The 13,802-nt window shown below is 35.8% G+C and overlaps 1 protein-coding gene across 2 annotated transcripts; it reads left to right on the top strand.

The window, feature by feature from the left end:
- The first annotated feature begins 2,624 nt into the window (after positions 1–2,624).
- On the top strand, positions 2,625–11,339 carry LOC110287658 (killer cell lectin-like receptor 3). 2 transcript variants are annotated; one of them, XM_021154223.1, is made up of 7 exons: positions 2,625–2,738; positions 3,289–3,420; positions 3,726–3,874; positions 5,519–5,655; positions 7,069–7,158; positions 8,015–8,233; positions 11,191–11,339. In XM_021154223.1, the coding sequence occupies exons 4-7, from the start codon at positions 5,544–5,546 to the stop codon at positions 11,337–11,339; spliced, it is 570 nt and encodes a 189-aa protein (XP_021009882.1). In that variant the 5' UTR covers positions 2,625–2,738; positions 3,289–3,420; positions 3,726–3,874; positions 5,519–5,543. The 2 variants fall into 2 exon arrangements, with proteins under 2 accessions (XP_021009882.1, XP_021009883.1); XM_021154224.1 differs by lacking the exons at positions 2,625–2,738; positions 3,289–3,420 and having other exon boundaries at positions 3,719–3,874; positions 5,493–5,655.
- Positions 11,340–13,802: the final 2,463 nt, after the last annotated feature.

Below are 13,802 nucleotides of genomic sequence, written 5' to 3'. Positions count from 1 at the left end.
GATCACAGGGCTCCCAATGGAGGAGCTAGAGAAAGTACCCAAGGAGCTAAAGGGATCTGCAACCCTATAGGTGGAACAACATTATGAACTAACCAGTAACCCGGAGCTCTTGACTCTAGCTGCATATGTATCAAAAGATGGCCTAGTTGGCCATCACTGGAAAGAGAGGAACATTGGACTTGCAAACTTTTTATGCCCGAGTACAGGGGAATGCCCTGGCTAAAAAGTGGGAGTGGGTGGGTGGAAGGGTATGGGGGACTTCTGGGATAGCATTGGAAATGTAAATGGGGAAAATACCTAATAAAAATATTTCAAAATATATAAAAAAAAAATAAGTGTTAGCTTCTCTCTTTTTCTCATGCACTCTCCCTGTCCTGTCCTTTAAAACACCTTCACTCTTTGAAATGAGCAGGTAGAAAATCTACCCCGTTTTTTTGTCTGAGAGTAGCTTCTTGAAACTTGAAGGCTCAACAAAACATTTTTTTTAAATATATGAGCTTCTTTCTATACTCAAGATTACAATAATTCGAAGCCTAGAAAGTACGTGACACACTCTTGACTAGTGAAAAACACAGGCTTGAAAACTCAGTGTTTGCGTAAGTTTTATAGCTAAAAAATGTGGAGTGTTGCACTGCAAATAATAATGTTTAATGTTGAATGCATCTTTTTACCCATTTGCCAGATTATCATTACAAACTTTATTTGAAACTGGATGTGTTGATTCATAACTTAATCCTAGAATTTAGGAAACAGACTCAGGCAAACCATGTTCCTATAGTTAGGTGCAGGCCAGCCAGGGTTAAATAGTGAAACACTGTCTCAGACATAACAAAACACAACAAAAGCTATTTGTGTATCTTATTAAACTTTCAAAGCAACTTTGTAAAGAAATATCTGCTCTAATTTGTGTGGTCAAAGAACTTTTGAATGATGGGACTTAAAAAAAGTCACAAGAGCCTGGGTTGGTGTTTCCACTCATGTCTACTCATTTCACAGACTCATGACTTGTGGGAAGACAAGGCCCAGGCCCTACTAAGTTCTCATTGTATCCATATCCTGTGCAGGTGTTAATGATGTATTTGAAGCATAGGCTCAGTGTTAGATATACAGTGTCCTTAAGTAAGTCGGCTGACTTCTTCAGAGACTTTCATGTGGAAAGCTGAGACAGCGCAAGAATATGCCTGCACAGGGACACTCCAACCACTTTCTTCAACACTGCTGCTATTCCTTTCCCACATTCTCTAAGGGTGTGTGTGTGTGTGTGTGTGTGTGTGTGTGTGTGTGTATGTGTGTGTATAGATATAGAGGGATTATCCATGGGAAAGGGTATAGAGAAAAATAGACTAGCTGAAGGTATTATGGAAGCATCCACACTGTACTCAAGGAACTTTTATTACACTTTTGAGATAAGTTAAAGTCTGTCATCTGTTTCAGGGGACCTTGGATGCAAGATAATGGCAGACTTTAATGGTGACTCAGAGATATTTGGTTTAAAGACCCAAAAAACTGGCCTTTTGAAATATCTCAAAGTGTAAAACCACTGGCCACTCAAAGCCTAATGATATCCCCAAATTTGATACATGGAATACTTGGTAGAAGAAAAGAACTAACTCCCCATAACTCCCCACAGTTTTCCCCTGACCACCATGTGCACTACATGGCAAGTATGCACTCAAACTCTATTTCACAACACACACACACACACACACACACACACACACACACACACACACACACACAGTTTTAAGAGTCAGGCTTTTCAGTACATCTTCAGTCCCTCTTCTAGTCTCAAACCATCTTCCATTTCTCAGTGCTTGGAAAAACCACTGTCACTTGATTTGAAGATCAATTAAAACTCTTTCATCAAAAACAAGCCAACAGGTCAGAAAAAAACTACATTCAAATGAAAGTGCAATTTAGTGAGAGACTTATACATTTTTATCATGGCAACAGACTATTGAAATCAAATAGTCCTTTACTTCCTCTCCTTATTCTCTCATTATTATCATTGTTTTTGCTACTATCATTGTCATTTGTATTATTATTATCATTATCATTGTTATTATCATTATCATATGATATATGGTTAAGGCTTTGTATAATCCAAGCATAGCCCTACGCTGAACTGCATCCTCCATCCCAGTGAAGTGTCTCAAGTATTCGGCATGTGCAGTCTCACTAGTAATGTGCACAGCAAGAACTTTCAATGGAGGGCTATTGATGCAAAAATCAGCTTTCACCTTATTTGGAATACAAGTATATTCTGGAACCATTTTGAGTGATCATGTCTCCATGTTCCATTGTGGAAGCAGTTTCATGAAGTTTTGGAGTTTTAAGGAACCCAGATAGTCATAAATCCAGCCAATTTTAGCATAAATTGGTGGATACATCGGAGAGAAGTTTGCAGCAATATGGGAGAAACTTTTCTATAAGACATCTGAGGACATTCTTAGCCTTCATGTTGGTGGAAGGTAGTGGTCTGGTAGGTTCATAGATTTCATGAAGTTTTTAATCTGCCAGTGACAGGATGTTTGTTCTGACACAGGTTAATTATAGGGCTAAACCTAGCATCTGTAAGAAAATTACTTGTTAGAGCCACAAAACTACAAAGTCCTCCCTTCTCTGGACTTTCAATCTGTCTTTGCTGAAACAGCTTCTTTCCAACAATTTTCTTCACAAACCAATGGGCAAAACTCATAGAAGAAAAATCACCTCATCTACTCTCTAACAAATCTACTGTAAGTATTTTCACTATTTACCAATAGAATGAAAATAAACCAGATGTCATCTGATATCTTATATTAGAGTTCTTTAAATGTATATCTCCTTGAATCAGATAACTTCATGCATAAAATGTCTTGCTTTGTATGTTCTAAGAGTATCCAATATGGTTTTTAAACTAACAACAACAAAACTAGTATCAAAAAACTAGGATATTCAGTAGTAGTGGGTTAGCTAGTTAATTTATGCTGTACATAATAAACTATTAATTAAATATGGCATATATATATATATATATATATATATATATATATATATATATATAATGCTTGTTATTTGTTTGTTAACCTGGAATACATTTGTGTCAGAAATGAGTGAGAACTGAGGAATGTGAGTGTAATGTCAGCCTATGCTACATAGTAAGATAAAACATCTCAATCAAACAACAACAACAACAAACCAAATGAAACAAAACATAAAAAAAAAAAAAACTATACCAAAATAAAACCAAGTCTTGAGTCTGTAGCTCAGGGAAAGAATATTTGCTGAGCATGTTCATTGTCTTAGACTTGATTTCCCATCACCATGACAACATCAGTATTAAAACACTCCATACAGAATGACATCAATGTTCAAAGGAAATATTATCTATGATTGAAGATCTAGAAAATTAAAAAGGAAGACTTCAGCAGTGAAAATGTGAGTGCTTAAAAGCATTCTTAATATATACTTAGCTGCAATTAGCATAATTAAAAATCAAGGAGTAACTAAAAGAATAGAAACATAGGAGTAAATTTCAAACAGTTTATGACAAAATTAGCCTACGAACTTCAGTCCTTCTTTTTCTTATTTGTTTTAGTTAAAACAATGATTTCCCCTCTCTGCAGGAGTGTCCATCTTCTCTATCTTCAAATATAAATTATTCACATTTGTTTTGTCAATCCAATACTATATGTTGTTTCAGATTGCAATAAGCAATTTCCTCTTTTTGCGTTGTTGACAAGGAGGGGCAGAAAACCATGAGGTTGAGTATCACTCGGTGGAAATTTAGTTCCGTCTTTCAATTTTGAAATTCATAGGGGATATAGACCAGAAAACGCCAACTTTTCAGACAAATTTTCCCTCCACCAGAATCACTCCGGTAGAGACACAGGTAAAAGTATCGGCCTTTCTTTTTTCTACCAAATGATCATATATACTCAAGAGAATTTCAGGTGGTGTGATGTGAGAGCTGGATTGATGGAGAAGCACTTTTGGCTGTGTTAGATCAGGTTAAATCTGGCAGCATGTGACAACTGCTATTCTGCACTAATTGTTTTCTTCAGAGTATACTGTGACTTGTGAGCTAAGAAATTAAGGTAGAGGAATCTCTGAAGTTCATTACTCTATAACTGCATCACATTTTTATATATTATCCATCTGAAAGACGTAATAATAGGATCCAGGTAAAATGGGTCAGTGTGTAAATGTACTTGCTACATAAGGCTGACTGACCACCTAATTTGATCCCTGGACTTCACATGAAGGTGGAGTGGGAGGACTCACTTAGTAAAATTGTCTTCGGGACATTTGCACCTCTGTTCACCCAGCAGAAGCACAAAAATAATAATAAATAAGAATTTTAAAAAATAATTCTGTAATGGAAGGATTCTTCGTTTGTCAAAGCAAATTGTGAATAAATTCTGAAAACTTCATAAATTGAAAAACTAGATGAGAATTTGCTCACATGTGCATCTTGTATTTATCTGCTGGCCCTCAGCTCAGATATTAATGTAAGGGTAATGGCAGTTATAAATTCAATTTACAAATAAATTGATGTCTACTATCAGATGTTATCCATGGGCATTAGCTAATGTGTACTGCATAGAGGCAAAATTTATTTTTATATAGCCTCCTTTTGCAACATCATGTGTGTATTTATTATATGTGACATGACATGTACATGGAATGATGTGAGATTAAAAGTTCACATTGTATCTTCTATACCTCTGTCTGTAGCTCTCACACCCTAGCTGGCAATGTCCCTTTATGACTTTTCTGTTTGCTGCAGTTACTAAAATTTACAAAACATTTGTGACAACTTTGAGCCAAGAGTCTCAGATGAGTTAGAATATATCACATTTTTCTTTCTGAGCCTGTTTTATCCCACTCATTAGGAACTTATCTGGTTGAATTCACTTACCAGGTCCAACCATGGATAAGAACGTATAGAATATGGCTGGTTGAAGAGGTTGGACATCTCAGCTGACTGGGGCTTCAAGCCAAAAAATATTTATGTGCCTTGGATCACCTGCAGTATTAATCTTCAATTAATTTTTGGGAAACTCTGAGAGTCATGCACAAATAAAAAAATGAAAAAAATAATATTTATGTATTATCAAAAAATATAAATAATTCTAAAACAACATTTTTATTTTTTCCAAAAATTTCGAGTCTTTATTTGAAATGATTGTTTAAACATATTTCAATGATTTTTTTAGTGTTTTTACGTGCTGAATATTTTGAACAAATAGGCTGTATCAATGGTAGAGTGATTTAATAAAGTTTTAATCTTTTTCATATTTCTTAGCAATAATTGCTATTACCATTAGAAAGATAAACTAACTTAACAGATATCTACAATGAGTTCTTACCTGTGATGGAAATTGGGATCAGTCCATGTCAGTGTTTGGATTATTGAGTGAGTTAGTCAGACTCTACCCTTTTTAATCTTTCTGTATCATCATATCCAGTTATGTTCCCATAGGTGAACATTTTAACATTTTTCTTAGAATTCACTGAAATCCCTATTTTCCAGAGAACACACTACTTGTATTCCCACGATGAGTGAGCCGGAGGTCACTTACTCAACTGTGAGACTTCATAAGTCTTCAGGGTTACAGAGACTAGTACTGCATGAGGAGACTCAAGGGCCCAGAGAAGCTGGCTACAGAAGTAAGTGTTTAAAGTATCTAATATCTCATGTATTTTTAAATGCACTTTAAACTTTTAAAAATTAGAAATATTCTTAGTTTCTAGCTAAAACTATATTGATCCATCTCATCGGGGCTTGGTTATGCACAAGGATGGGAGGGAAGTAAAGAGTATTAGTTGGATGATAATCTTGTACAAAATTGTTCAAATATAAGTTTTATAAAAAAGCAATCAGTTTTAAATTTTTAAAAAGAAAGAATAATATATGGCCCCACTTCTACATTTAGTTGTAGCCAGCTACAAAAGAAATCAAACGGATAGAGAAGAATAATGGAAATATGTAAGAAAAAAAATTCTTGGGAATCAAGAAGAAATGAAAAACCATTAGGAGGTTTTTTTATTAATTATAGTTGTCAAGAAGAATTTTGAAAAATTTAAATCTAACAGAAAAACTAGAGTTTGGAAGTACACCAAATGTTCTATAGAAACAAATTCCTAAGGCAAGAACACATTTGCAATTTTTCCCTCTCAAAGGAACTTGTTAAAATATTCCCAACATCTAATGCAACAGGCAACAACAATTGTCTATCAAAACAAGAAATCTCCTACTAGAAATAGTTTCAGATGTAAAAAGAGGAGATAGAAAGATTGTGGCGATGGAAATCAGTAAATCCCAGTGATAGTTCATGAAAATGTCGAAGAATAATATTTTATCAAGGAAAAGCAAAAATCTCACTTTTTAATCTTTTTTTTTTTTTTTTTTTTTTTTTTTTTTTTTTTTTTTTTTGCTATACCATGTGTGCTCCAAGCTGACATCTTTTTCTTCTTTGATGTAGTGGTAACAAAAGGCAGGAGTTTCAGGTTCCAAATGCCTTACATAAAACTAAATATTACTATTACAGTGAGCAAAAACACACATAAATGGACAAAGAGTTAGTTGACTTATAGGCCCTTTCAAGGATCAGGATGTATCCAGGTCCAGAGTAGCTATGGTTCCCTACCACTTCTCAAGAACATCCAATTATTCTTTCTTCCTCTTCATCCTCAGTTATTGTTCTTTGTGGATTGGATGTTCCAGTTTGGCATCTTGTATTTAAATTGTATCTATGCCTTCCTGCCTTCTATGGAATGTACCTTTCTTTATGTAGAACTGGGTGAGGGTACATGCCTGCTATCCAGCTTATTCTAGGATGAGTAAAGAGGATTCACAATACAAGGTCAAGCCTGAAATAAGTTCAAAATTTTGTGGAAATTCACACACATAGGATTTCTACAATGGGTGCATTTTAGGTAGAAATCTAAAATATTGAGAGCATATTTTCAGTCTGTTTGTATCATTCACTTGTGCAAAATTTCCCCTTGTTTCCATGCTACAAAATATTATAATTAGTACTGAGATGTGCTTTTTTTTTTTTTTTTTTTTTTAAATTTAAGAGTGTTCAGTATCCTGGCAACTCATAGTGAAAGCTCTTGGAATCCTCTGTTTCCTTCTTCTGGTAATCGTTGCAGTGTTGGCAGTAAAAAGTGAGTAATTGAGGGATATGTTTCTTTAATTTCTGCCTAAAGCTTTAGACATGAACTATGCAGCTATAAACACTGTCCATGATTCTACCTATAATCAGGGAATGAGTCAAAATCTCTGGTGTTATTATATTTTTTACCAATAAAGTGGAGTGTTCTGTTCTCTATCATACTTAATCTGTTGGCTCTTGGGCTGCTGAGAGTCCCCCTGTTCTGTCATTTTTGTTCATGTTCCTTCTGAGGACTTGGTGATAGTCTACGTTCTGAGCTCAGGTGATTGTGAATCTAATGTAAACATTTTTTGAGAAACACCTGTGCAAAGAATTGATGACTTCCTTTTTTTCTTTTTTATATTTCGTCAATGTATACTGAGGTCATCTGTACAGAGACATTAAAGTTAAACTTAATTGGATTTCTCTATATTAACACAGGGAATCACTTTCAGGCTGTGCTGAAACATAACTATGCATGTGATATATTATACTCCATATGCTCCAAGAATTGTGAGATTTCTTAACATGTTTTTTAGGTCATATTTTAATACTGTGTTAATTATTCACTGAATATTTTCCTTAGGTATTTATCTGTAAATTTGTGCTGTAAAGTTGAAGTGAATGGAAGTTACTTCCAACATAATTTTATTCAACTTTCTTATTTATTTTATAGTAAACTTAATTTAGGGAAAAATTGAAGTATCTGTTTCTTTAGTGAGTTAATTGAAGTGCTAATTTTATAAATGTTAAAATACCAATGAAAGTAATGATATGTGTCGGCTCTCCACATGAAGCCTTTTCTCTAACTTAAATTCTGATATGTATTTTTTATAAGCATTAAGATTTTATATCTGTGATTAATTTAGTTTTTCAGTATAGTCAACACAAACAAGAAATCAATGAAACTCTTAACCACCACCATAATTGCAGCAACATGCAAAGTGATTTCAACTTAAAGGAAAAAATGTTGAGAAATAAGTCTATAGACTGTTGGCCAAGCAATGAACTTCGGGAATACATCAAAAGAGAACAGGACAGATGGGACAGTGAAACCAAGACTGTTTTAGATTCCTCACGGGACACAGGTATGTAGCAGAGGAATACCATGAGTACAGAATTGCATTATTATCCATTATTTCTTCTCTGAAGCTTTGAAGTACATCCAGCAGCTTAAGATATTTGTAATATTTGGGTTAATCATTGGGGGGGTACCTTACTTCATGTAGAGATATGAAAACTCAGAAATTCATATTTGGATTAGGAGAATCTTATAGTTTCTAGAAGGAAAGTTCTGTTTGGCACTCCTAATGCCCACTAGGGACATAATTACAAATCAGTAGTACCCTTGAGCATTTTGATTGTTTTGGTCTACAGGATAATCTGAGTCTTCAACTTTATGGCTGACAGAACATGGAAGTTTTTAGTAAGAGTGTACTTATGAACATTTTATGCTAATGTGGACTTAGTGCATTTACATGGATGCAGTTATAAAAAGAAATTTTTGTTTGTGTACGTGTGTTTCCTATTTGACATTTTGTGAGAGAGCTGGATTGTTTGTAAAAAGGGACCCTCCCTGTAGCAGACAATGGAGTTTCACCATGGTGTGTAATGTTGCAACTCTGTCAGTGACACAGTGAATGAGACTGGAAAAATGAAAAGATCAAGAGTCACAAGGAAGAGGCAGGCGGATTTCTGAGTTCGAGGCCAGCCTGGTCTACAAAGTGAGTTCCAGGACAGCCAGGGCTATACAGAGAAACCCTGTCTCGAAAAACAAAAAAAAAAAAAAAAAAAAAAAGAGTCACAAGGAACCTGTCTTAAACTTGCATGTGATTAGTCATTTTTACTGACACAGTTTATAAATCATCACCAACTATTTTTTCAAGATTTGTAACAAAGAACTCTTATATATAATCCCACCACTCTGTGACAATAAGATGTGATGATTTTCATTATTTCCTGATTAATAGACTTAAAACTGTTACATTATACAAGAAGAAGGAAGACCAAAATGTGGATACTTCGTTCCTTCTTAGAATGGGGAATAAAATACCCATGGAAGGAGTTACAGAGACAAAGGAACATCCATAGACTGCCCTACCTGGGGATCCATTCCATATATAACCACCAAACCCAGACAATATTGCATATGCCAGCAAGATTTTGCTGATAGGACCCTGATATAGCTCTCTCTTCTGACGCTATGACAGTACCTGTCAAATACAGAAGTGGATGCTCACAGTCATCTTTTGGATGGAACACCGTTCCCCTAATGAAGGAGCTAGAGAAAGTAACAAGGAGCTAACCTATAGGAGGGTCAACAATATGAACTAACCAGTACCAAACAAAACTGTGCCTCTAGCTGCCTATGTAGCAGAGGATGGCCTAGTTGGCCATCAATGGAAGGAGAGGCCCTTGGTCTTTTGAAGATTATATGCCCCAATACAGGGGAATGCCAGGGACAGGAAGCAGTGGGTGAGTTGGGAAGCAGGGAGAGGGAAGGGTATAGGGGACTTTGGGGATAACATTTGAAATATAAATGAAGAAAATATCTAATAAAAATATGTAAAAAATGAATAAATTACAATTTGTGACAGGAAACAACAAAAAAAGCTCCAAAACAATCTTTGAAGTATTCCAACCTGTAGAAGAGCTGTTGTGAAATTACTTTAAAATAACTTAATTATCTCTATATTGTAGCATAATGATGTAATCCCTGTGACTATGAGGTTGAGGGAGGAGGATTATAACTTTCAGTAATATAAGGTCATCCCAGAAATTTCAAGTCCAGCCTGAGCTAAACATTGATACCTCTTCACAGAAAAGTAACGGTTGGAAATAAACTTACCTAATAGAGCATGGGCATTCCCAGCAACTCTCTAAACAAAACTTTCATATTGAGAGTATCTTGCAAAACAAACTGCACACATTTTAATGTATTCAACTTTAAACATTTGGGCATGTGGGCACAACACTGATGGAATCAACATAATCAGAAGAACAGACTTTCAACACCAAAACCTCTCTTGTTTCTCTCTCTCTCTCTCTCTCTCTCTCTCTCTCTCTCTCTCTCTCTCTCTCTCACTCTCTCTCTCTCTTGGGTTTTTGAGACAGGTTTTCTCTGTGTAGCCTTAGCTGTAATGGAACTCACTTTGTTGACTAGGCTGGCCTCAAATTCAGAAATCTGCCTGCCTATGCCTCCCAAGTCCTGGGATTAAGGGCATGTGCTACCACACCCGGAAATTTTTCTCTTATTTCTGTTAAGGTAAGATCATTTATCACAGATCTTGGCACAATGCTAAGTGCATAGAAGTGTATGGACGAGTGTGGGCACAATGCATTACTGCATATCTAGAATTCCGTCAGCAGTTTAACTGCCTCTGAGTAGCAAGTGCTCATTGTCTGCCTCTGGCCCCTGGTATCTCACAAGCCTCTGTTTCATAGAACTAGGCTTTAATAAAAACCTGATCTGCATGGAATCATCTTGTGTGGTCCTATGCCTGGTGTGTTTCACTTTCCAAACCATCCACAAGTTCAGTGATGTTTGTCACATAGGTCAGCATTTTGCTTTTGGGTTTGTTGTGAGACATGTTATTCTCTAGCCCAGGATAACTTGGAACACACAATGTAGAGAAGACTGACATGAAAGTCATTGTTTAGCCTTGGAAGGCTTCAAACTGTTAGTGATCTTCCTGTTTTTCTCTTTGGAGTTCTCATGTCCTAGGCATAAATCATCCTGTCAAGCTGATTCGTTTTCCTTTAAAGGATAATCAATATTTTTTGTGTGTATGTGCTTCATTTTCTCTAATGATTCATCCATGATTGACACAGGAAATATTTCTAGATCTGTAGTTTTATTAACAATGTTGCATAGATCATGGATGTGCACGGGAGATTGGACACTATAAAATTTCACTTTCTGAGATCTATGAGATTTTACCGCCTTAAAAAAAAAAACACAGACTAATAAGACTAATAAATATATTCTGATGATAACACAATACCAGAAAATAGTACGGTTAACCATTTATCTTCTCTGTTGTAGGCAGAGGTGTTAAATACTGGTTCTGCTATGGTACCAAATGTTATTTTTTCATCATGAACAAAACTACATGGAGTGGATGTAAACAGAACTGCCAGCATTACAGCTTTCCCCTTGTGAAGATAGAAGATGAAGATGAACTGGTACTGTAGAGGCTTACTTGCCCCTTATTTTCTTAGACTCTGTCTCTAACCCTGAATAATGAGGTAACGGATCCATTTTTTTCATTTGTATATGATTTTCCTGTAATGTGAACTGTGGGACACAATTCTGTTAAGTGGAGACTCATTACTACAAAGACACTTGTGTCTTTCAGTCTCCTCCCTTTCTCAGTAGTGACCAAGAGAATCCTTCAGAAAGCATGTCTTTCCCAGATGAAGTTTAATATTTTGTTATAGTATATCCAGTTACTGACAGTCATTTATCTCCATATAGTGCCAAGTAAACCCCTGTTTTTAGGATTTGCTCTTTGGAACCTGGAATTGAGGCTGCCTGAAATGAGTAATCAGATGATAACAGGGAAAGCAGTTGTGCTCTAGTCCTGTCTGCAAAATGAAATGATATGAGAAATGTAGAATTAAATGGTTGACCAGTTAACTCCATTGTGCTTTCCACTGAAAGTGTTCACAGTACTTATTGTGTATTATTTTTATGTCCTGTAAAAAAGATATCCATTTTAGAAATGACTATTTAAAAGAAAATAAATTTTCCAAGATTCTTTCATTCCCTCTTTAAATTATTACTTATGAAATCTTTTCAAATATGAAGACTAGATTTTTCTAGAAAAATAATTGCAGGATCACCTTGAAAATTTTGTTATTTATAACATGGTATGATATTTATACATCAATTTAATGATGTTTCAATAACATTCTAAATGGATATTGATGTGAAAAATAGTGTAATTTTCCTTTTGATACAGTAAACATAACCAATTTTTAAAATTTATTATTATTATTATCAGCAGCAGCCTTAGTACTAGTAGTAGTAGTACTAGTTGAGTATTATTATTATTATTATTATTATTAGTAGTAGTAGTAGTAGTAGTAGTAGTAGTAGAGTAGTTTATTTATTCATTTTAAATCCTGATCCATAATCCTTCCCTAACCACCCTTCTCCTCTGATTGGATGGGGCCCCCTAGGTATCCCCACAACCAAGGACTATATATTTCCATGAGGTTAGGTGAATGTGCTCCCACTGAAGCTAGACAAGACAGCCCAGTTACAAGAACTTAACCCATGTACAGGCAACAGTCTTTGGGATAGTTCCTACTCCACTTGTTCAGAACTTACACTGAAGGCCAAGCTGCACACATGCAGGTAGGGTGAGTTCCAACCCCATGTATGTTCTTTATTTGTGATTCCATCTCTGAGAACCCCAAGGGTCTTGGTTAGTTGATTCTCTTGGTCTTACTATGGAGATCCTACTCCCTTCAGAGCCTACAATCCTTCCACTTGTTCTCCCCTAAGAGTCCTCAAGCTCCATTCACTGGCTATGGGTGTTTCTGTATGTATGATTCAGATTGTAAACAAAGCTTCACAGAAGAGAGCAATGCTAGATTCCTGTTTGCAAGCATAACTGTGTATCATTAGTTAGGTCAGGGATTGATGATTCTCCATGGGATGTGACTCAAGTTAAGCTGGCTATTCGTTGTTTATTCCCTTAAACTTTGCTTCAACCCCAATCCCTGTATTTCTTGTAGAAGGGGTAACTTTAGGAACAAAGTTTTGTTGGGGTGTTGTGTCCCTGTCACTCCTCCGGAATTCTTTATTGACCACAGGAGGCAGCCTACCCAGGTTACATAGAGATACAGCTAAGGACACCCACATTGACTCTTGTGTACTTTCCCTACCAATGATATCCATCTCTTCTGGGAGATGTCCCCATCCACCCCTTATAAGTTTCAGATTTCCATTCATTCTCATTCCCATCTGGCCATCCTCTCTCCCTGAAACACAACAGTTTCTCAACCCTAATTGATCCCTTGATCTAATTTTTCACTCAGTTCCCTACCTTCATTTACCTTCTACGATTATTCCATTCCTGATTCCAATTGAGACTCAAGCATTCTTACTTGTGGCATTCTTTTTTCCAGCCACTGGGGTCTGTGGAGGCTATCATGGACTCCTGCATTTTATGTATAATATCAACTGATAAGTGAAGACATACTATGAATTTCATTTTAGGATTTTGTTACCTCATTTAGGGTGATATTCTTTTTTTTTTTTAACCATACTAAAATTTATTATTTCTAGTTAACTAATTTCAAATATGGTCATGAATAAAGGTGTGTAAAATTATTTTGAGAGCAGAGGCCTACAGGTAAGAGGTAAAATTTATAAGCTTCTGTAAGTTTGGGTTAGGAATGTACACTGAAAGAAAAAAGACATTGTCATTTTCCAATATGAAAACTGCTCTAGNCCAGAGCAGCGGTGTGTGCTTTCTGGGAAGTGCAGCGCTGAAAATGCTCACACTTTAGGGATTCCCGGCCAGCCTGGGCTAAGACACATAAGGGCAATGTATAAAAATAAAGACTGTGCTACATAGAGTATCAGGAGATTGAAAAGGACAAACAAGTTGAGAAAAAAATGCCAATTAATCTTTAAGATACTTG

This window comes from Mus caroli, unplaced genomic scaffold (genome assembly GCF_900094665.2).
Source record: "Mus caroli unplaced genomic scaffold, CAROLI_EIJ_v1.1 scaffold_4670_1, whole genome shotgun sequence".
Classification (NCBI taxonomy): Eukaryota; Metazoa; Chordata; class Mammalia; order Rodentia; family Muridae; genus Mus; species Mus caroli.
This window is presented reverse-complemented; position numbering and strand designations above follow the sequence as displayed.

What these genes read in the sequence shown, in the direction of transcription:
- LOC110287658 (XM_021154223.1), top strand. Translation starts at nt 5,544, where the DNA reads ATGAGTGAGCCGGAGGTCACTTACTCAACTGTGAGACTTCATAAGTCT. An exon ending in TGCAGTGTTGGCAGTAAAAA is followed by an intron (nt 7,159 to 8,014) that starts GTGAGTAATTGA and finishes TGATTAATTTAG; the next exon opens with TTTTTCAGTATAGTCAACAC. An exon ending in AGATTCCTCACGGGACACAG is followed by an intron (nt 8,234 to 11,190) that starts GTATGTAGCAGA and finishes TCTCTGTTGTAG; the next exon opens with GCAGAGGTGTTAAATACTGG.